Source organism: Artemia sp. Qi Xiang Cuo, chromosome 6, assembly GCF_049724085.1.
Source record: "Artemia sp. Qi Xiang Cuo chromosome 6, ASM4972408v1, whole genome shotgun sequence".
Classification (NCBI taxonomy): Eukaryota; Metazoa; Arthropoda; class Branchiopoda; order Anostraca; family Artemiidae; genus Artemia; species Artemia sp. Qi Xiang Cuo.
In genome coordinates, this window is record NC_142799.1 from 56,805,084 (window position 1) to 56,827,336 (window position 22,253).

The 22,253-nt window shown below is 34.1% G+C and overlaps 1 protein-coding gene across 1 annotated transcript; it reads right to left on the reverse strand.

Moving 5' to 3' along the window:
* Nucleotides 1–1,296: 1,296 nt before the first annotated feature.
* Nucleotides 1,297–20,158, reverse strand: APC4 (anaphase-promoting complex subunit 4). The gene is made up of 3 exons (XM_089090275.1): nucleotides 20,050–20,158; nucleotides 5,694–5,953; nucleotides 1,297–3,733 (listed from the first exon to the last, which is right to left on the reverse strand). The coding sequence occupies exons 1-3, from the start codon at nucleotides 20,156–20,158 to the stop codon at nucleotides 1,874–1,876; spliced, it is 2,229 nt and encodes a 742-aa protein (XP_088946401.1). The 3' UTR covers nucleotides 1,297–1,873.
* Nucleotides 20,159–22,253: the final 2,095 nt, after the last annotated feature.

Sequence of the window (22,253 nt, forward strand, 5' to 3'; positions counted from 1 at the left end):
GTACATGTTGATTTTTGGTCAGTTGAACATCCCCCTCAGGATAACCCGGAAGTTTTGCCTTGATACGGTAAGCCGTTCCAAAAATATTGCTGATGTGCCGTTTTGACCCCCGTTTGACACCCTTTTCATCTTAATACTCTAAGCCTTACAAGTTGTTGCAATTGGAGTAGTAGTTAGAGTAGTTTAGTAACAGCATTACTAGTAGTAGTAGTAGTATTAGTAAAACTAGCAGTGGTAGTAGTGGCATGCACATATTACCTTTTTGTCAATTGATTCTCTGAAAGTTCCATCTTAATACCCAAATCTATTCTTGAAATACGCCCTTTTGACAATCTGCATGCACATAGTTTGTTTTGACTAAGTTTAAGTAAAAAGCTTATTGCACAGTTCCTAATCAGATATAAAACAGTACAGGTTTTAATTTTAGAAAAAAATCGGAACTTCTGTGTTTCGAAATCAGGATTTACGGTATTATTCTCAAAAATTAACGAAAGATACAAAAATTTTGCTTAGGTTTTCAAATAGATAAAATAAAGTTCTGCATGTGTTCAAAGTTATTTGATTTCCAAAAAGTCTAGCTTCGAAGCTAAGACTTTTTACTTAGATAAAATATAGGGAATTTGCAAAATCCAAACCTGAAAATAGAAATTCAAAGAGGGAATTTTATTTCAGGAAAGCCAATGTAAGTTTCAGCTCTTATAAGATCAAAATCTACCTGGAAAAATTCTACCTTGTCTAGAACAAAGTTAATTTAGAATATTAAAAAACTTGATGCGTCACGACAACTTTGCGAATAAAGCAACTTTGCTTATAAGAAAGTTCGTGTCGTCTTGTATACTTTTCAAGATAGAGCTCGTTTAAAATACAAGAGGGATCAAATCCAAAATTCCAGAAAAACAGCACAAAACATCAGAATTCCATATCTAGAAGAGATAAGGAATTTTGTTCGGCGATTCTCAGAGAGATAATTTAATGCTATGCAGGATTGCATTATAAACTGGTTCTGACACAGTTTACTTTCTCCAGCTAGAATAGTGTTGCACTGACAACATGAAGGGAAAACACTTTTTTTCTAGGAAATTAATGGCATTTTTTCAGACCTCACTGGAACTTTTCTCCCCCGTATAATAATTCCCATAACGAAGACAAATTTCAAGTCTGTATCTTTTACCACTTCGGAGCTACAGACTAAAAATGAAGTAGCGTCATTATGCAGCGAAATATACCTCATCCAGACTACATCACAGGAAGATTTTGGATAGTTTTTAATTTACTTTATTTACAAAAAGGAAAGAAAAAAAAAATCTCATTTCATCCTGCATAAACACTAAGATAGTAGGCACATTTCCTCTGTCCTAAACACATATCACTAGTGAAATTTTTGTTTTTTTTTACAAAAAATTGCATTTCTGTAAGCTAAGAGAAAGTTGCTAATAATATTTGTTGCTGAATCTATAAAAAAAGAATGTCGTCAAAAAAATTGTAGATGGATTATGCCAGATTTAAAAAGTAAAAAAACTTATTTGTAGACAAAAGGTTTTGAGTACATTTAGTGTTTTACAGTTTTATAAGATAGATTATACTATATTTAAGACGTATCTGTAGATAAAAAGTTTATTTAGTATTTTATAGCTTGTATCTTATTTTCATTCTTGCTTTGAAGCTTAATATGTGGGTTTAAATATTTTTTACATTGCAGAGTTCTGTTTTTATAAATTTCACAGTAAATCCTACATATTGTGAATAAAAATATCCCACAAATATATTCTTTCCGTTGATATTTTTTCCTGCACATCTAGAAAAAAGGTATCAGCACCAACGGTAAGCAACAATGAAGAGGGTGGAAATACGCTTAATATTATGGAGTTAAAAGCTAGCTCTCAACCGAACTCATTTCAAAGTCTTCTCGAATACTGGATTCATTCAAATCTTCTTCATCTACTTCCATTTCATAAAGCTTGATAACTTTCGAACATGTTCCAGCAAAAGCTGCAACTTTTCTATTACTACTGATAGCAAATTTACCCGTTTGAAATTTGTCAATAACTCTAAATGAAATAGAGATGGCAGCGCTGTCAAAACACTTAATATCTAATTCCTGTTCTTCTATTACACTCGTTTTTCTTTCATCAGAAAAAGTTATCAATTTGGACATGGTTAAATGGTTGCGAAGTGATCGGCAAGAAATTTGTGAATAGATTGTTGTTTCGTTCTCTGAATCGTTTAGGACTAAAGAAAGTATTTCGTTAGTATAAAATTCCAAATCAACAGTATTTGCTCTCAAATTACCCTTGCCTTCAATTGACAAAGTTTGAAATTTGAACAATCCAGATGACAAAATATAAACACCACCTTTATTTACTAGTTCATAGTAAGCAAAACCTGGATAGTCGTTGCTGTACGTTGCAATAGCGACACCCTGATCGTTGGGCAAAGAAATATGAGCAACAACGTTTGCACTTTTGATTTGGAAGCTTTCACTGAGCTGAACTGACTGAGTTATCTGTCGTGAAATTCCGCTGAAAGCTTTCTCAATAGCTTTTGTGACAGATTTTTGCTCCTGCAGCAAAGAACTATCCTTATTATGAAGGAAAAAGCCAGGCACTTTCATTAATTCTGGGTTGTCAATTAATATGTTCTCAATAACAGTTTCTTCTATTTCAAGCTTAGTAGCCAGATTTTCATCTCTAAGGTATTGACCTACTTTCTCTAGTCTCAGATTTTTTACTGATGGCTCTATATTATCCATTTCACCATCTTCACATTCAATACATGCAGCGTCCATCTGGGTTCCAAAATTATCATGAATAAAGCTAGCAACAGCCTGGATCTCCTCCATATTTAACGGATCCATATCAGATGGAACTGGCTCCTCGTTCAGGCAGTAGATTGATAAATGTAGCCACCTAAAAAAAGCTTCCAACTGCTTCATGACCAAACTAATCACTTCCAGCATTTCATTACTTTTTGTCATGAACCGCCCAACTGATCTAACAGCATATAAAGCAGGGTTGTATTCTAAGCCTAAAGGGCCAAAAATTTCGCGTCTTTTGGCCAAAGTTAGCAAAAGACAGCACTGATACACCAGCTGCTGACCAGCAGTGAACAAATTCACTGATGCAATCCCTTCCATATTTGAATAGCTCGATTCAATTGCCTGTTTCAAACGAGCTAAACCTTTCTCGGTCAGTTGATGTATGAGAAAACTTTGAGTATAAATAGAGCAAACGCCAAAAAGTAATAACTCGAGCATATCACTAGCTAGAGATGTATCCTTAGGTAGTGATTTGGCCAGATTGTCAATTTTATTGTCAAATTCAACTAGAGAATCCTCCCAGGACTCTTCTAACGATTTCAAACAATCAGAAGCATATTTATTTAAATTTAACAGTTTAGAATAACGCTGTGCAAGGGTTTGGATTTCTAGACTGTAGTTCCCAAGTATAGAAGTGTCAAAAGATGTAATTTTTGAATCAGTGCCACTTAGTGAGAACACTGTGAAGGTTTTGAACGACTCAGAAGCTTGTATCCCAACTATAGACCATCCAGGATTTATTGCGTTACTTCTTAAAATTTCAAGAATACCATGAGCATACAAAAGCAGGGTTCCATCTTCAGTTCCAATAGCAAGGATATTGAAGGTTGCTGATTCGATATCACAATTTTGATCTTCAAACTGTTCATTTTTACGTGGCAACGATGGAAGCTTCAGAAAGAATTTACTAGATTCGTCCTAAAATACAAGAACATATTAATATTAATAGAACAGCGCAGATCAGTGGGTCTCAATGTAAAGCAAACGCTCCATAGGTATATAACTTAAAAAGTTTGAAGATCTTGTTAACAATACTAAAGTTTGCTCATTTGATACCAAAGCTTCGATCTTCAAACTGTTCATGTTCACGCGGCTACCTTCAAACTGTTCATGTTTACGTGGAGATGATGTCATAAACATTGGGTTCTTTTGTATGTCTTTACTTTGCTATTTCACAAGAAAAAACACTAGATTTGGCCCTTGTGAGAAATCAAATAAAAAAAAAGAAAAAAAGAAAAAAAATGCTTTCTCAAGGGAAAGTAAGGAGCAACATTGAAAATTAAAACGAACTGAAATTCCTCCGTATATGAGGGGGGATGCCACGCTCTTCCCACAAAAAAGGGTTTTTTAGTTTTTTTAAAAAGGCTTCTAATTCTATGTTCAGGAGTCGTTCTTAAAGAATTGGGAAAAAAAAAGTCAAACTTTAGCGTAAAGCGTGAGGTATTGAGGAAAGGGCGTGCCCCCTCGTATACAAAATACTTTGTGGTTCATTTTCAGTTTCAATATTGCTCCTTACTTTCAGTAGAAAAACCTGTTTTTTTTTTAATTTGATTTCAAATAATGCCAGGAAATCAGCCTCCTCACTCCTTGGAAAATTTCATCCTCCCTCCCACAAAATTCCTAATGGAAAGTTCCTCCCGCGGAAAATCCCCTAGACGATTCAACTCCTTTGAAAATTTCCCCCGGATAATTTCCCAGAACATCCCCACCTGTAAAACTGAGCCAGCAAAGAAAAAGTAAGACAATAAAAAAGAATTTCGTACAGGAATTTTGGCAAATTTTCCCGTAAAAAACTTTCCCTTGAAAGTTCATCCCCAGAAACTTCCCTCCTCACAAAAACTTTCCTATGAAAAATTCCTCTCCCCGAAAAACGTCTACTTCCTTATAATAAATAATATATGAAAACAATAGGCTAATTTTACAACTTGCAGCCCTTTCCCCAAGGGCTCTGGGGGTCATGTCATCCTCAGAGGCATGGCTATTTGACCTTTACTATAATGAACAAAATGACTATCTTAAAATCTTTGTTGGATAACTTTGGGGAAAAATGGGCGTGGGAGGGGGGCTAGTTGCTTTACAATATTTTTGGTCAGCAAGAAAGGGCATTAGGAGCTTTAATTTCCGCTTGAATCAGGCTTCTCCGAATCTGCTAGGACCATTCTTTCAATATGATCATCCTGACACAAAAACAAATAAACAAGCATCTGTGATCTTTCTTTAAAAAAAAAACAACAAAAAAACAATATTCCACATTTTTGCAGATGGGAGCTTGAAACCTCTACTGCAGGTTCTTTGATATGCTGAATATGATGCTTTGACGTTTTGGAGAAGACCGCATGACTTTTTGGGGATATTTCCCTCCATTTTTCGAAAATCAGGCAAATTTTCCCAGGCTTGTAGCTTCTGATGAGTAAGATTAAACTTCATGATTAATTAGTTAAAAACAACAATAAAATTCAGATTTATTGGCTACTATAAACTGTAGAGAACCAAACACAAGGTTTGCCCAAAGGGCAAACATTAATAGACTACTACACATTTACTAACTAATAGCATTCCTAGACTACTATAAACAGTCCAACATATAGACGGGGGAGGGACAAAAAATTTGTCCCAGAGGAAGGTGCATGAGCCAGGTATATTAAAACATGGTAAACCTACAATTTATCTCAACCCTCTTTTTATTAAAGGGCAGTTGGAGAGTTTTTAGAAGAGAATCAATACCCTTCCCAATCAGTGTTAATCTTATAAGAAAATATGACGTAAACTATACTCATAATGAGATTTCAGGGCACGGGTGTATCCAAAATACATGTTCATAAAACAGATATAGAGCTCTACTATAAAGATTAAAGGAAAATCATGAATTTTAAATTACCTTATAAGGATTTTGTGATGGCAAACCAGTTCTTTCAAGCCAATTTAAACAAGTAACTGGATATTCAAGATCCAAAATTCTGGTTTTTGTGTGATCTTCAACATTGACTATGATAACTCTGCCTGAACTGTATGAGTTGTAACCAACTGCTATGGATTTCCCATCAGGTTTCCAACTTATGGCAGATATTTTGGCCTCTTTTATTGGTGCAGATATTTTCCATATTCTCTGCCAGTTCAGACGTCTTAATTCAAGGTCTCCTATAAAAATTTCAAAATGTATCTACATAAAAAAAAAACATTTAAAACAAGAAAAGGAGACAAAACAAGCGCAATAGGGAACAATTGAGTTGAAAATCTGACCACTGTTTAAAATATCATCATCAGTATACCAGCGACTAAGGGTAAGGGGGGGGGGGGGTCAGGAATATTTAAAGCCTGAAAGCCAAAAGAGCATTTTTGAGGAGGAGCGGCTAAGAACCCCTTGCTTGTCAAAATATATCTTCCTGAAAGTGCCGAGAGCCATTCTTGTCTATAATAAGAAAAAATGAAGAGTAGAAGTAATGGATTACCTATTGTTTATCAACGTTGGGGTTGCAATACCAAATATAGGGGGTCATAGTCAGTCAGAATTAAGAATACTTACGAAAAAAAGAATTTTGTATGCATTAATTAACAAACATCAATCAAATGTACACATAAATGAGGATGCTAGAAATACCAATAGACATATATAAATCAATGATTAATGAGATACTGAAAACACATTACTGATAAAACATATGACAAGGGTAAAATTATCATATGAGTATTGAAAATATGTATATGAGTAGGAGACAAAAACAAGCGGAATAGGGTACAATTGAGTTGAAAATATGACCACTGTTTAAAATTAAATAAAAAAAAACAAGTTTTTTTTAACTGAAAGTATGGAGCAATGTTAAAACTTAAAACGAACAGAAATTATTTCGTATATGAAAGGTGCTGTCCCCTCCTCAACGCCTCGCTCTTTGCGCTAAAGTTTGACTTTCTCACAACTCTATTTGTTTTTAACAATTTTTTTTTTTTTAGCAAATGACTGCTGCATGTACGAGAGTAACCAGTGATTCATTTTAGGGAATAACCCATCAAAATACAGCCCCCATTGTCAAATTAAAAAATTAACATGAGTAGGGCTCAAAACCCCTATGCCTTCCCAAGGCCAGAACATAATATGCACTTTACTGAAAAAAAGTGTAAATGTGTTTACTTTTATAACTTTAATAAATCAAATGATATTAACATTTTGATTACTAAATATCAGTATATGTATATTAAACTGACAACGCACATTCATTTGTATTTTTTTCAGTAAAGTGCAAATTATATTCTGGCCTGGGAAGGCATAGGGGTTTTGAGCTCAACTTCTGTTAATTTCTGCACGTTTTAGTTTGACTCGGTTATTTATTGTAATTCCTGTTCGTTTTGGGTTTCATTTATTTATCGATGCTGATTTGTGGTAGTTTCATGCTTGGTAGATTATTTCATTTTATTTTTGCTCATTTTTTGTTTAATGGAGTTCTTTACTTTTCTTTGAAAAACTTATTTAGTGGAAAAAAGTTTTTTTTAATTAATTTCTGTTCGTTTTATATTGACATAGTCTTTTCTGGGAAAAAGAAAATAATACTTTAAATCTTTTCGTTTTTTTAAGACTATATTTTGGCCCGTTATTTGTATGCTGGAGAAAAATTTTCAGCAATTTTTAACAACATACAACCTTTTAAAATCTGGACACAAATAGCAGTGTTTAATTTATTTTCATACATCCTCTAGCGGACCTGAAATGGAAAACTAGATACCATTCGCAAAAAAAAATCTGTTTACTTCCTTTGATAGCTTGCATACACTTACACTATTTTGATTTGGTTAAATTTTAAGAGCAGAAATAGCCCCAAAAGTTTGAACATAATATGCTTAGACGTTCTTGGGATACTGCTGAGATACCTTATTGGGAATTAGAATTAACAGAGTGCATTCTGATTTATTCTTAATGCAGCATTTAATTATTAAACATAACGGGAAAATGGGAGGGGGGGCGTGGGAGGGGGATTAGTTGCAATCCAATCACTTTCGACTATTAAAAAGGGCATCAGCCCTTTCTATTTTCAATCGAAAGAGCCCTTTTCAAAGTTCCTACGACAACTCCTTCGATACGAAGTGCCCTGGTCTAAACAACAACAACAACAAAAAAATACATTATACACACATTGATCTTTACTATAAAAATGTCAAGCCTTGCAATCACTTTCGACTATTAAAAAGGGCACTAGGTCTTTTGATTACCAATCGAGCGAGCCCTTTTTTGACTTTCTATGACAACGCTTTCTAAAAACACCTTATATACCCCCGGGCATAAATTAAAACCCCCTACCCTAAGGGCTGTTAGGGTGGTTGTCATCCTCTAAGACCTAATTTCCAGAACTTTAAACTACGATAAACAAAATAACTATCTCAAAATTTTGATTGGATGTGTTTGGGGAAATGATGGGCGTGAGAAGGACGTTAGTCACTGGGTTGTCATCCTCAAAGACGCAGTTTTCGGAACTTTCTACCGTACTACGTTGAACAAAATGACTATCTAAAATTTTTGATTGGATGTGTTTGGAAGAATGGTGGGCGTGAGAGGGGTTTAGTTACCCTTCTTTCACTGTCGACTATTAAAAAGGGCACTTTCCAATTAAATGAGTCCTTTGAAGTTTTTACAACAACTCTATCTATAAAAACCCTATATACCCCCAGGGCATAACTTACAACCTTTGTCCTGGGGGCTATAGGGGGTTTGTCATCCTTAAATACATAATTTCCAGAACTTTCAACTACGTTCAACAAAATGGCTGTCTATAAACTTTGACTGAATGTTCTTGGGGAAATGATGGGTGTGAGAGAGGGGGGGGATTAATTTCTCTCCACTCACTTACGACTATTAAAAAGGGCAATTACAATTTCCAATCAAATGAGCCCTTTTGAAATTTCCACAACAACTTTCTATATAAACCTTATGTTCTCCCAGGGCATAATTTGCAACCCTTGCACTGAGGGCTCAGAGGGGGTTATCATCCTAAAAGACCTAATTTCAAGAACTTTCAACTACGTTGAACAAAATGGATATCTCAAAATTTTTGAATGGATGTGTTTCGAAAAATGGTGGGCTCGAGAGGGGGGTTAGTTGCTCTTCAATCCCTTTCAACTACAAAAAGGGTACTAGCCCTTTCAATTTCCAATTGAATGAGATCTTTTTGAAGTTTCTACAACATCGCTTTCTATAAAAACCTTGTATGCCCCCAGGGCATAACTTGCAACCTTTGCCCTGGGGGCTGTGGGGTGGGGAGGGGGGGGGGTTGTCATCGTTAAAGACCTAATTTCCAAAACTTTCAACTAGGTTGAATAAAATGGCTATCTAAAAATTTTGATTGGATGTGTTTGGGGAAAAGGTGCGCGTGAGAGGGGAGTTAGTTGCCCTCAAATCATTTTCGACTATAAAAAGCACTAGCCTTTGAATTTGCGAGCCTATTTTCAAGTTTCTACGACAAAGATTACCATAAAAACCTTACATGCCACCAGGGCATAACTTATAACCCTTGCTCTGAAGACTGTGGGGGGAGTGTCCTGCTCAAAGGTACAATTTTCTGAACTTTAAACTGCGTGGAGCAAACTGGCTATCTCAAAATTTTGATTGGATATGTCTGGGGAAATGGTGGGCGTGGAAGGGGTGTTAGTTGCCTTCCAACCACTTTCCACTATTAAAAAGATCACTAGCCATTCCAATTTCCAATCGAATGAGACCTTTTCGAAGTTTCTAGGACAACGCATTCTATAAAACCTATCCTCCTCAAAAACATATTTTCTATCTGAAAATCAACTATGCTGGACAAAATGGCTATCTCAAAGTTTTGATTGGATATGTTTTCGGAAATGGTGGGCGTGGAAGGGGTGCTAGTTGCCTTCCAATCACTTTCGACTATTAAAAAGGGCACAAGCCACTCCAATTTCCAATCGAATGAGCTTTTTCCGAAGTTTCTACGACAACTCCTTTGATACGAAGTGCCCTGGTCTAAAACCAAGAAAAAAAAACGACAATACATTATGCCAACATCGTTCTTTACTAAGGCAGCGCTAATGCGCTGCATATGATTGGTTATTATGGTTTTTTTATGTTATGAGGAATAAATATACATTACTACTACTACTAGTACTACTAACACTTCACAGTGGCACCAAGCCACCCAATCTGTTCAAAGCCTCCCTCTTTACACCCTCCCAAAATGTTTTCATTTTCCTTAAATCTTTCTTTACATCATCCTCCCACCCCACTTGGGGACAACTGGGGTAGGAGGATGATGTAAGTCCTCCCCCCCCTTTTTTTTGTTATAGGCCAGGGAACTTCATATAGAAGAAGTTGTCATAGAAACTTTGAAAGACACTCATTCAATTGAATCAGTCACCTCCCACCCCCTATACTTCATCATTTCCCAAAATACATCAAACAAAATTTCAAGATAGCCATTTTGTTCAACGCAGTTGAAAAGTTCAGATATTATGCATTTGAATGAGACCCCCTCCCCTTCACAGCTCTCAGAGCAAGGGTTGTAAGTTATGCTCTGGGGCCATAAAAGGTTTAAATGGAAAGGGTGGTTGTATGAGCTTTGGAGGGGGGACCAATGAAGTTCTAGTGCCTTTTTAAGAGTCAAAGTGATGAGAGGGTGACTAACCCTCGTTAAAGTCTATTTGTCCCAAATGCATCCAATGGAAATTTTAAGATAGCCATTTATTCAAAAATAATCCAAAGATCACATAACAAGGCCTTGGGGTTGACCCAACCCCCTCCCCTCCCAGAGTGGGGGCAAGGGTTGTAAGCTATGCCCTGGGGGCATATGAGCTCTTTTATGGAAGGGGTGGTTGAGTGACCTTTAAAGGAGGAACATTTGATTGGAAATTTGAAGTTTTACTTCCTTTTTAAGAGTAAAAATTGATGGAGGGCATCTACTCCCCCCCCTGATACCCTGTTTCCCCAAACACATCCGATCAAAATTGTCAGATAGCCATTTTGTTCACTATAGTCCGAAGAGCATATAACAATGCCTTCAGGGTAGACGCAATTCTCCAGAGCCCAAGGGCAAGAGATGAAAGTTGTCCCAGGCATATAAGTTTTTTTTGGAACGGATGGTCGTATAAACCTTGGATCGGATGGGGCTCACTCGACTGGGAGTTGGAAGATCTAGGCCTAATGCTCTTTTTAAGAGTCAAAAGTGAATGGAGGGCAACTAGCCCCTCCCCCACAAGTCTATCATTCCCCAAAAACATTCAATCAAAATTTTTAGAGAACCATTTTGTTAAGCATTGTTGAAAGGTCCATGAATTATGTCATTGGGGATGTCAATCTTCCCACAGTCCTCAAGTTAAGGGCTATAAGTTAGGCAATTTGTTCATTGCCTACATATAGTGTATGTTATTGAGAAACATGTTTGAACTTTATTTTCTAAAAAGACAAAGGGAATTGAGGTGAGTATTTCAGAGAATATTGAGGGGAGTGTGGAACTAAATCAAAACACGTTATGTGTATCCACATTGTCAAAAGAGCGTATCTCCAGAATTGATTTGGTATTAAGTTGGAACTTTCAGAGAATACTAAAAGGGGAAAATCATCTGACCAAAAGGCAATATGTCCGCACTAGTGCTAATACTTCTATCACTGCTACATTTACTACCACTACTGCTGCTTCAACTGCAACTACTTGTAAAGGCAATACATTAACACTGCTGCTGCTACTAGTACAGTACTAGCGCTATTACATTTGATACTACTATTAGTAATACAAATACTACTAATATAACTACCATTACAACTATGCCTAAGAGTATGAAAATGAAATTATAAGATTCTTTTTTCGGGGGGGGGGGGAGTTGAACTTTATCACAACACACCATAGATATGCAGGATGTCAGAAGGGTGTAAAAAGCAATATCTTAGGAACGGCTTGGTGTGTGAGGTTGACACTAAGAGGACTTATTGTGGGTGATGTTGAACTAACCAAAGGCAAATATTTGCTTCCTATCCCTACTGCTTCTACTCATACTACTGCTACTATTGTTTCTACTACTACTACTGTCACTAAAGCTAAGACTGCTACTATTAATTCTACTGCTACTACTGCTGCTGCTACTCACAAATTAAGGGTATTAAGGCAAAAAATTTGGGAAATTTTGAAACTGTTTGGAACTAAATCGAAACACACTATGCCCACACATGTTGTTAAGAGGAAGTATCAGAAATTCTTCAGGAACGGTTCAGGGTATTAAGTTCAAGTTTTCAGCATATTTTGAAGGGGATGTTGAAGAAAGCGAAGGTGCTTTGTGCATTTTGCTACTAATTCTACAACAACTGTTGCTACTATGCAAGCTAAGAACATTAAGTTGAAGCTTTCAAGGAATATTTAGGCGGATGTTGAACTAAATAAAAAATTTCTAGTGCCTTTTTTAAGAGTCAAAAGAGATTGGAAGGAAAGCAGTCTTCCCCCAAGCACATTCATATTCCAAGCACAACCAGTCAACATTTTCAGACAATCATTTTGCTCAGTATAGTAGAACAGTCAAGTAACTATTTCTATACTCTCTAGGGATATTGGGTATGTCAACCCCCACAATTATTTAATTGGCCCATTACGTTTTTAAACTAAATGTTATTTTAAAACTCCATCAAAAGGCACTGTGTGTATGGCTGTCAATAAGACACCTGAGCAACATATTGAGACGACAGGGGATATTAATTTGAACTTCCGGGGTTACTACAACTAATACTTCTGCTCTTACAATGTAAATAAATCAAAAGAGAGTAAGTGTCTCAAAGTTCTCAAAGATTGTAGAAAAAATTTTTGGGAATGATTTTATGTTTTACTCTTCAGGTCAACTTGAGGAGGTATAGATTAAATTAAACAATACCATTTGTGTCAGAATTAAACATTTGTGATAAAGTTTCTCCAACACACAAATAGTAAACCAAACTATGTATTCTTATAGAAAAAAAACGTAAAGATATAAAAAAAAATCCACAAAAAAGAGTATGTCAATAAAAAACGAACAGAAATGAATTTAAAAATTTTTTCACAAACAAGTTTTTCAAAGAAAATTAAAGAGCTATATTAAACCAAAATCAGTACAAATAAAGTCAAATAATCTTCCAAGCATAAAACTACCACAAATCACCATCAATAAATAAATGAAACCCAAAACGAACATAAATTATAACAGATAACCGAGTCAAACTCAAAATGAGGAAAAGATTGACATGAGTAGTGCTGACAACCCCCATGCCTTCGCAATACCAGGACATGATTTGCACTTCACTAAAAACAATATACATTTAAAATGCTTTCACTTTTTGACTTTAATAAATAAAAATTCTTGAAAAATTAAGGAATAAATATCACTACATGTATATTAAACTGATAATCCATGGTCATTTGTTTTCCAGTAAAGTGCAAATTACGAGAACGTATGGGGGTTGTCAGCCCTACTCAAGTTAAGTTTTGCTTGTTTGGAGTTTGACTCATATACTTAGTGTAATTTTTGTTTGTTTTAAGTTTAATTCATTTATTGGTGGCGATTTGTGGTAGTTGTGAATTTGCAGTATGGTTTTCACCAAATGCATCTGATTGAAATTGTGAGATAGCCATTTTGTTCGAAATAGTCCAAAGAATCTATAACAATACCTCCCCGGTTGACCCCCCCCCCCAGAGCTCTGGGGCAAGGGATCTAAGTTAAGCCCTAGAGGTATATAAGCTTTGTATGGAATAGTTAGTTGTATAAGCTTCAGATAGGGTTCATATGATTTGAAATTGGAAGTAATAAGGCTCTTTTTAAAAGTCAAAAGTGATTTGAGGGCAATCAGCCCCCCCCCCCAATCATTTCCCAAAACAAACATCCATAAATTCTTTTAAAACATATATTTTTTTCAGTATTGTTGAAAGGTTCAGTCATTACGCGTTTGAGGATGTTACCCCCCCCTCGCAGCCCTCAGGGCAAGGGCTGTGAATTAGACAATTTGTTCATTGTTTGCATATAGTATATGTTATTGAGAAAGGTATGCATGTTTGACTTCTACTTTCCCAAAATACAAAGGGCATTCAGGTGAGTCTTCCAGGGAATCTCGAGGGGAGTATTGAACTAAATCAAGCCCCATCATATTTATATGGGTTGTCAAAAGAGCGTAACTCAGAAATGACTGACTATATTAATTCGGAACTCTTAGGATATCATGAGGAAGATGATCAATGGACCAAATAGGCAATATTTGCATGCTACTACTACATTACCCACTGCAACCACAACTACTGCAACTACTACCACTCATATCACTAAAACTACTACTTTTGTAGTAAGTACTACTGAGACTGAAGATATTGAACTAAACATCTCAGGATACACTGAGGGGAAAGTTGAACTGAATTAAAACATACTATGTGCATACAGATTGCTGATACAGGTGTATAATCAATATTCTTGGAACGGCTTACTATATCAAGAGGAAACGTCTGGGGTATCATGAGTGGGATGTTCAGCTGACCAAAAGGCAAAATATACCCACTACTATTGTTATTAATACCACTTTTACTCTTGTTACAACTAAATACATTATCACTGCTACAACTGCTCCTACTACTACCACAATGAGTATGATACTAGTACAATTAAGGCTTGCAAATGAAGGTGGAAAATTGGAAGAATATTGAGGTGAAATTTGAACTAAATCAAAACAAGCTATGTGTATGCAAATTTTCAAAAGTGCGTATCTAAACAACGGATTTGGGTATTAAGTCGGAACTTAAAGAATGCTTAAAAGCAAAGATCAATTGACAAAAAGGTAATATATGTAAGTCACTACTGACATTACTACTAATGCAACTTTAACTAATACTACTACTGGTACTAAACTACTCCAACTACTACTTCAATTGCAACAACTTGTAAGGCTTAGAGGATTAAGATGAAGAGGACGTCAAAGAGGCGGGGGGGGGGGATCAAAAGGGCATATCAGCAATATTTTTGGAAAGGCTTACCATGTCAAAGTGAAACTTCTGGGTATTATGAAAGGTATGTTCAGAAATGTACTACTACTACTATTGATACTGCTGCTACCACTACTAATACAACACTAGCAGTGCAACTACTTCTCTTACTACCACCACAACTACTGTGATACTAGTACTATTAAGGCTCAGTCTATGAAGGTAAAATTTGAGAGAATATTGATGGCAAATTCAAATTAACGAAAGACAACATGTACATTTTAATTGTCAAAAGAACATAACTTATGAATTAATTTGTGTATTAAGTTGGAACTCTTGGAAAATGCCTAAAGGGGAAAATCAATTAAACAAAAGGCAATATGTGCATGCTACAAGCAATACTACTGCCACTACTACATTTACTAGTTCTACCACTGCTATTACTATTTCCAAGAGTCAAAACTGATTTGAGGGCAATCAGCCCCCCCCCTCAATACTATTACTATTTTTAAGAGTCAAAAGTGATTTAAGGGCAATCAACCCCCCCAAACCCCACCCATCATTTCCCGAAACAAACATACCTTCAAAATATATGCAAAGTACTTCTAACGCATATGTAAAGTACTTCTATTACAACTACTTGTACTGCTAAGAGAATTGAGATAAAATTTTCAAGAAGTATATGAATATACAGGTTATTAAAAGGTCATTGCAATGACTAACTATATTAAGTTGAGCACTAATAGTACTACTGTGACAATTAGGCCTATGCATAAGGTACAGATTTGATAGTTCTACTATTACAACTATGCACAAGGGTATAAAGGTGAAATTTTCATTGAAATTTTAGAGGGGAAGGTAAAGTAAATCTTAATACACCATCTGTATTTAGACTATCAAAAGGGCATATGAGCAAAATCTTAGGAAAAGTTTTGTGTGTGAAATTAAAACTTACAAGGCTTGTTGTGGGGGGATGTTGAACTAGACAAAAGACAATTTTTGTAACATAATACTACTAATTCTACTCCTAAAACTACTACTACTGTTACTATTATTATTACTGCTACTTCTATAGCTACTAGTGCTACTACTACTGCTACTAAAGCCTAGGATATTAAGGCAGAATTTTTGGGCAGTTTTGAAACTGTATTGAACTAAATCAAAACACACTAGGTTGTTAAGGGGACATATCAGAAATGCAACTGAAACAGTTGATTGTATTAAGTAAAAACATTCATTGTGTGCTGAAGGAGATATTGAAAAAAACCCAAAGGTGTTACTACTAATGATACTGTATTGAACTAAATCAAAACACACTAGGTTGTTAAGGGGACATATCAGAAATACTTCTGAAACAGCTTATTGTATTAAGTAAAAACATTCATTGTGTTTTGAAGGAGATACTGAAAAAAAACCAAAGGTGTTACTACTGATGATACTGTATTGAACTAAATCAAAACACACTAGGTTGTTAAGGGGACATATCAGAAATACTACTGAAACAGTTGATTGTATTAAGTAAAAACATTCATTGTGTGTTGAAGGAGATATTGAAAAAAACCCAAAGGTGTTACTACTGATGATACTGTATTGAACTAAATCAAAACACACTAGGTTGTTAAGGGGACATATCAGAAATGCTTCTGAAACAGTTGATTGTATTAAGTAAAAACATTCATTGTGTGTTGAAGGAGATATTGAAAAAAAACCAAAGGTGTTACTACTAATGATACTGTATTGAACTAAATCAAAACACACTAGGTTGTTAAGGGGACATATCAGAAATACTACTGAAACAGTTGATTGTATTAAGTAAAAACATTCATTGTGTGTTGAAGGAGATATTGAAAAAAAACCAAAGGTGTTACTACTGATGATACTGTATTGAACTAAATCAAAACACACTAGGTTGTTAAGGGGACATATCAGAAATACTACTGAAACAGTTGATTGTATTAAGTAAAAACATTCATTGTGTGTTGAAGGAGATATTTAAAAAAAACCAAAGGTGTTAATACTGATGATACTGTATTGAACTAAATCAAAACACACTAGGTTGTTAAGGGGACATATCAGAAATGCTTGAAGGAGATATAAAAAAAAACAAAGTTGCTATGTGCACACTACTACTAATGCTACTACACAAACTAAGGGTATTAAGGTGAAGGTTTCAAGGAATATTTAGGTGGATGAACTAAATCAAAATAAACCATGATCATGTAGAATGTTAAAAGGGTGACACAGTAATATCACAATAGTGGCTTCCAATATTAAGTTAGACCTTTCCAGGAAAGTTGTGGCTGATTTTGAACTAGCCAGAAGACATTATGTATATACTTTTAATACTACTTCTACAGTTACTGTAACTTATGACAATAAGGGCATTAAGTTGAAACTTTTAGGGAACGTTTAGGGGTTTCAATTAAACAAAAAACTATATACATGCTGGTATTAAAAGGGCATATATGCAATATCATACAAGGCACTGCTTGCCAGAACATAATTTTCACTTCACTGAAAAAAATACAAATAAATGTGCATTGTTAATTTAATACACATATGCTGATATATATTTTTCCAGATTCTTAATAATTTTGGATTTATTAAATTTATAAAAGTGAAAACATTAAAACATTTTCAGTAAAGTGCAAATTATGTTCTGGCTTTGAGAAGGCATAGGGGGTTGTGACCCTTACTCATGTTATTTTTTTGCTTGTCTTGAGTTTGACTTGATTATTTATTGTAATTTCTGTTTGTTTTGGGTTTGATTTTTTTTATGCTGATTTGTGGTAGTTTTATGCTTGGTACATTATGTGACTTTATTTTTGCCCTTTTTTTTATGGAGTTCTTTACTTTTCTTTGAAAAACTTATTTTGTGGAAAAAGTTTTCAAATTAATTCAAAGAAAGAGTCATGTTGTTCAGTGCTTGAATACTCCTTTACCAGGAAAATACCAAATCCAATATATAAGCCAAGCCCCAGAAGATTTGGTAGATATTAGACTGTAAGGCTCAATGTTGGATGCATATTTTGATATAGCAAGGCATTGAAACACAAGCAAAAAAACCTGAAATTTTACTATTATTGGGAAATGCCTAAAAGCTTTAAATGGAATAGGGCAAAGAGTATATGCAAACCACAAATCTTTCAATTGTGTGTCAGTAATTCACAATTTAAATTATGTAGGTCATCTGCAATACTTCCATTTTCAAGTACTTCTCTGTTCTTTATCATGTGAACCATGTCACAAGTTTTGAGAATCCCCTTACAGTGAATCACACTTGTTGTGCAGCATACAAACTAGCACAGCTAACTCACGGCCTTGCATTTGATGATACAAAGTGCATTGATGGCTTAGGCAAATCAGCACTGTCCAAAATTCCTTCTGAAATGCAAATCCTCTTTGTTCAGACTCTTGTTTTCAAACATTATCATATAGATCCAAAAGGTTTTTGGGAAAGATTATAAAATCAGCTGCCAGAGAATTTTATTCTGGATGCACAAAAAATTAATATATCTGAAGATAAGGCAATCAAACATGCTTATCATATTATTGCATACAAATGAAAAAAAACTTGCAACAGAAGGTTGAAATTGTAGGGTAAATTTGTAGGGTAAATTTTGAAAGGTTAGATTTTTGTGTTTTTTTTTCTTCTTTTTTGTTTAGCACTGAGGACGACTTGGCGGAGGTCCTTGTCGAAATATTTGCTTATATTTTGTCATTTTCATGATTTGCCACTGGCTGACAAAATCCTCGTTTTTTCACCCTTTTGATTTTATTTTTCATTTTGTTACTTTCTCTCCTCTCTGAGTTTCATTTGTTGAAATTTTAGTTTTTAGTCTTCACTGGAATTGCATCAACTCCATTACCTTGAACATACAAGACATTTGGCTTGAAAGCATCTATTTTCCTCAAATTCAATTTCCAGCACAACAATCTGGTTCAACCAAAGCTTCAGAATAATTTTCAGTAGCAGTTTTACTGCTTGAAAAACCACTATTGTTACCCAAGTATGGTTTACAAAATATGAATCAGTTGTTGCATTCCATTGCAAATCTATACTTAAAATTTGAAGGGAAAACTCTAGCTGCTAAAGGTGATTTCTTTCAGTGCTTTCCTGTTCAACTCCAAAGCAACTGCAGTGAAAAACTTGATTTGTCAATAAAAAAAAGTCATCTTTAAAAGAATTTCAAACATTTTTCCTTAGAAAAAAAAACATGCATTTTGATTCTGAACAGGAAGCATTCATGAATTACATCCTGGACCTGGAAAATTGAAATCTTCCCAAAAATGACTTCAATGAAACCAAATTACCTGAAGACATGATTTCCAGCAGTAATTTAATTGAGAAGGTATTGGGAGGTTGTCAGTCAAATCCAAATTATGATATATTGATGGAATGCATTATTTTAACTTTGTTATACAAAGAAGTAAATAAAATAAATACAAATTTTGTCAATCATCTCCCAGCTGAATATAAATCTGATAAGAGTTATGATTCTGTGATCCAAATTATATATATATATATATATATATATATTTATATATATATATATATATATATATATATATATATATATATATATATATATATATATGTATATAAATATATGTATATATATATATATATATATATATATATATATATATATATATATATATATATATATATATATATATATATATATATATATATATATATATATATATATATATATATATATATATATATATATATATATATATATATATATATATATATATATATATATATATATATATATATATATATATATATATATATATATATATATATATATATATATATATATATATATATATATATATATATATATATATATATATATATATATATATATATATATATATATATATATATATATATATATATTGTTTTCAAAATACAAATTTGTTTTCAAAATAAGATTTACTATTAAGACTTCAAATCAAATCACTGCTCACCAAGATTTAGTATTTTTCATATCAATTTACTGCTCAATAAGACTTAGTATATTTCAATTCAAATCGCAGCTTTCAGCAAAATTTAGGCCTGGTATTTTTCAAATTGAATTGCTGCCATGACGTTTCTGTGAAAAAAAAGAAACAGGAAAATTGAAGAAACTTAAAGAAGCTTAGAAGTAATTTTGAAAGTAATGTGCAACAGGAATGAGTGTTACATTTGGACTCAGGGAGCTTAGTTTAGCCTAGGCTATATCACTTCACAAGTGAAACTGACCACTAGGCTAGCCTACCCAAAATGCTGCAAAGCACTAGGTCTAGTAAAATCTTTTAAACCTTCATATGCAATAGCTAAAATATCAGCACGTGAACTCCACTTGAAATGCCTGATAGGAGAAGGAGCTATTTTTTCGTCTAAGAGCTTTAAACTGCAGTTTGAACTCATTTTCTTAATTCGAATTTCTTTGCTCTCTTAAGCCGTGTTTTCAGGCACTGCAGGTCCAGAGCTGTCACACGGTGAGAAACAAAAATCACTAGATTCTTGAAAAAAATCACTAAACAAGCACATAAATCACTAGATTATTGACCAGAGATCACTAGAATTATAATACTCTTTATCATTGTAATTAATAATTGTTTTGTTTCTTTGCCATGTTCTATACAGGAACACCTACAGGAAGGGAGTAAAACTACCCCTTAGATGTGGAAAAATACCTTTAGAGCGATGTTTTGTTTTTTTCTCAAGCGAAAATTACCCTTGAAATATTTAGAAATGCCTTTTTGCACTTTTATGCAGATAATGGAACAAAGTCCTTGCTTCCTCCCTGTTTCCGAATTGGTATCCTTGGCTTATACCCCGATCACTGAAAATTGGCTATCGGTGATCGAATCAAAATATTTGCTTTTTCTTTTTCTTTTATTTTTTTTTGTCGATTCAAAACCCCAGTTTTTTCCCAAAAATATAGAAACTGTTTTTCTTTTTGATCTCGTTGAGCTAGTATAATTACTGGGACACCACAACAATTTTGAAAATGTCTCTTTTATGATTGCATGGAAAATATGGGTCAGACTCTTCACAAATTTCGATAGGCATCAGTCTTATTGCTTCTTAAAATAAAGAGGCACTTGTAAATTATACAGAACACACCAAAAAAGTAAAGTAATGCTAATCCTAATGAAATTTGCCAAAATGTGATAAAAATATAATGCTTTAGGTTATATAATAATATGATTTGGGCTATATAGTTGCACATTAGGGGGGTTTGAGGGTAAAGTAACCTTAGCTTACCCCTCCCCCTGTACAAATATATAGCCCAAGTTATACAATTCCAATGCATTCTGTCACCCGTTATTTGTCTTTTTGGCTATGAAACTGGTTTTCATATATCACACATTATCCTTATTATCCTTAGCATACATTCATACCAAAACCTATCCTCAGGGGCTGCGTAGGTCATGTTCAATCTAAAGATATAGCTTTGAAACCTTTCAACTATGCCAAACAAAATGGCTGTCTCAAAATTTTTATCAAACAATTTTGGAGGGAAAAGGGACGTAAGGGGAGGGCTAGTAGCCGTCAAATCTTTTTGGTCAAATGAAAGTGACATAAGAAATTTGAATTTCCATTTAAATGAGCCCTCTTTCGATGTTCTAGAACCGTTGGTTTGATTTGATCACGCCTGGGGGAAAAAGAAATTAACACAAATCCGTGATTTTTCTTCTGGCAAATAATACAAAATTCAACACTATTGCAGATAGGGGCTTGCAACCTCTACAGTAAGGTTCTCTGATACGCCAAATCTGATGGTTAGATTTTAATTAAAATTCTTTCACTTTTATGGGGTACTTCCTCCCTCTTTCAAAAATCAGACAAATTTTCACAATTTCTTAGCCTTTTAAGGGCAAAATTAAGCTTAATGTATCTTATATACTAGCAATCGACTTGATAACGCGATGAAATATCAATTGTCATCAAAGTTCCTTTTCTAGAATTTTGGTTACTATTGAGCCTTGTAGCTCCATTCTTACAGTTCGTTATCAGAAACTGTTTGATATATTAGCACATTAATCCAAAAACTTAAAGAATAGGACGTTATCTGTGTTTATTAGGTATTTCAGTTACAAACAAGAGAATTTGGAGAATTATTGAAGTTTTAATTAGATATTAGAAGTGGAAATTAAAATCATTAGACCATCCCCAGAGTAGATACCCCCACCCCCTCTTCCCTTATTCCCAAGTGATTTCAATCATCAAACTACAATCGATTTAATGTATCTAGTTATATTATAATTTCTATTATAAAAGGCATTCCTATTTTTAAAAATCCGATTTTCTTTGTCAATCATTTTTCTTTTTATTTAGAAAATTACATTTAATGTATATACCTTCTTATTTTTCAATTACTCTATCTCTATTCAATTTGCAGAGGTAGAGGGTTTATTCATATCCATCATTGACTCCACTTTCCAAGGTTTTAACAGAAGAAAATCTAATTTATAACTGATAGATTACAGAGAAAAGAAAAACAACACAAATATAT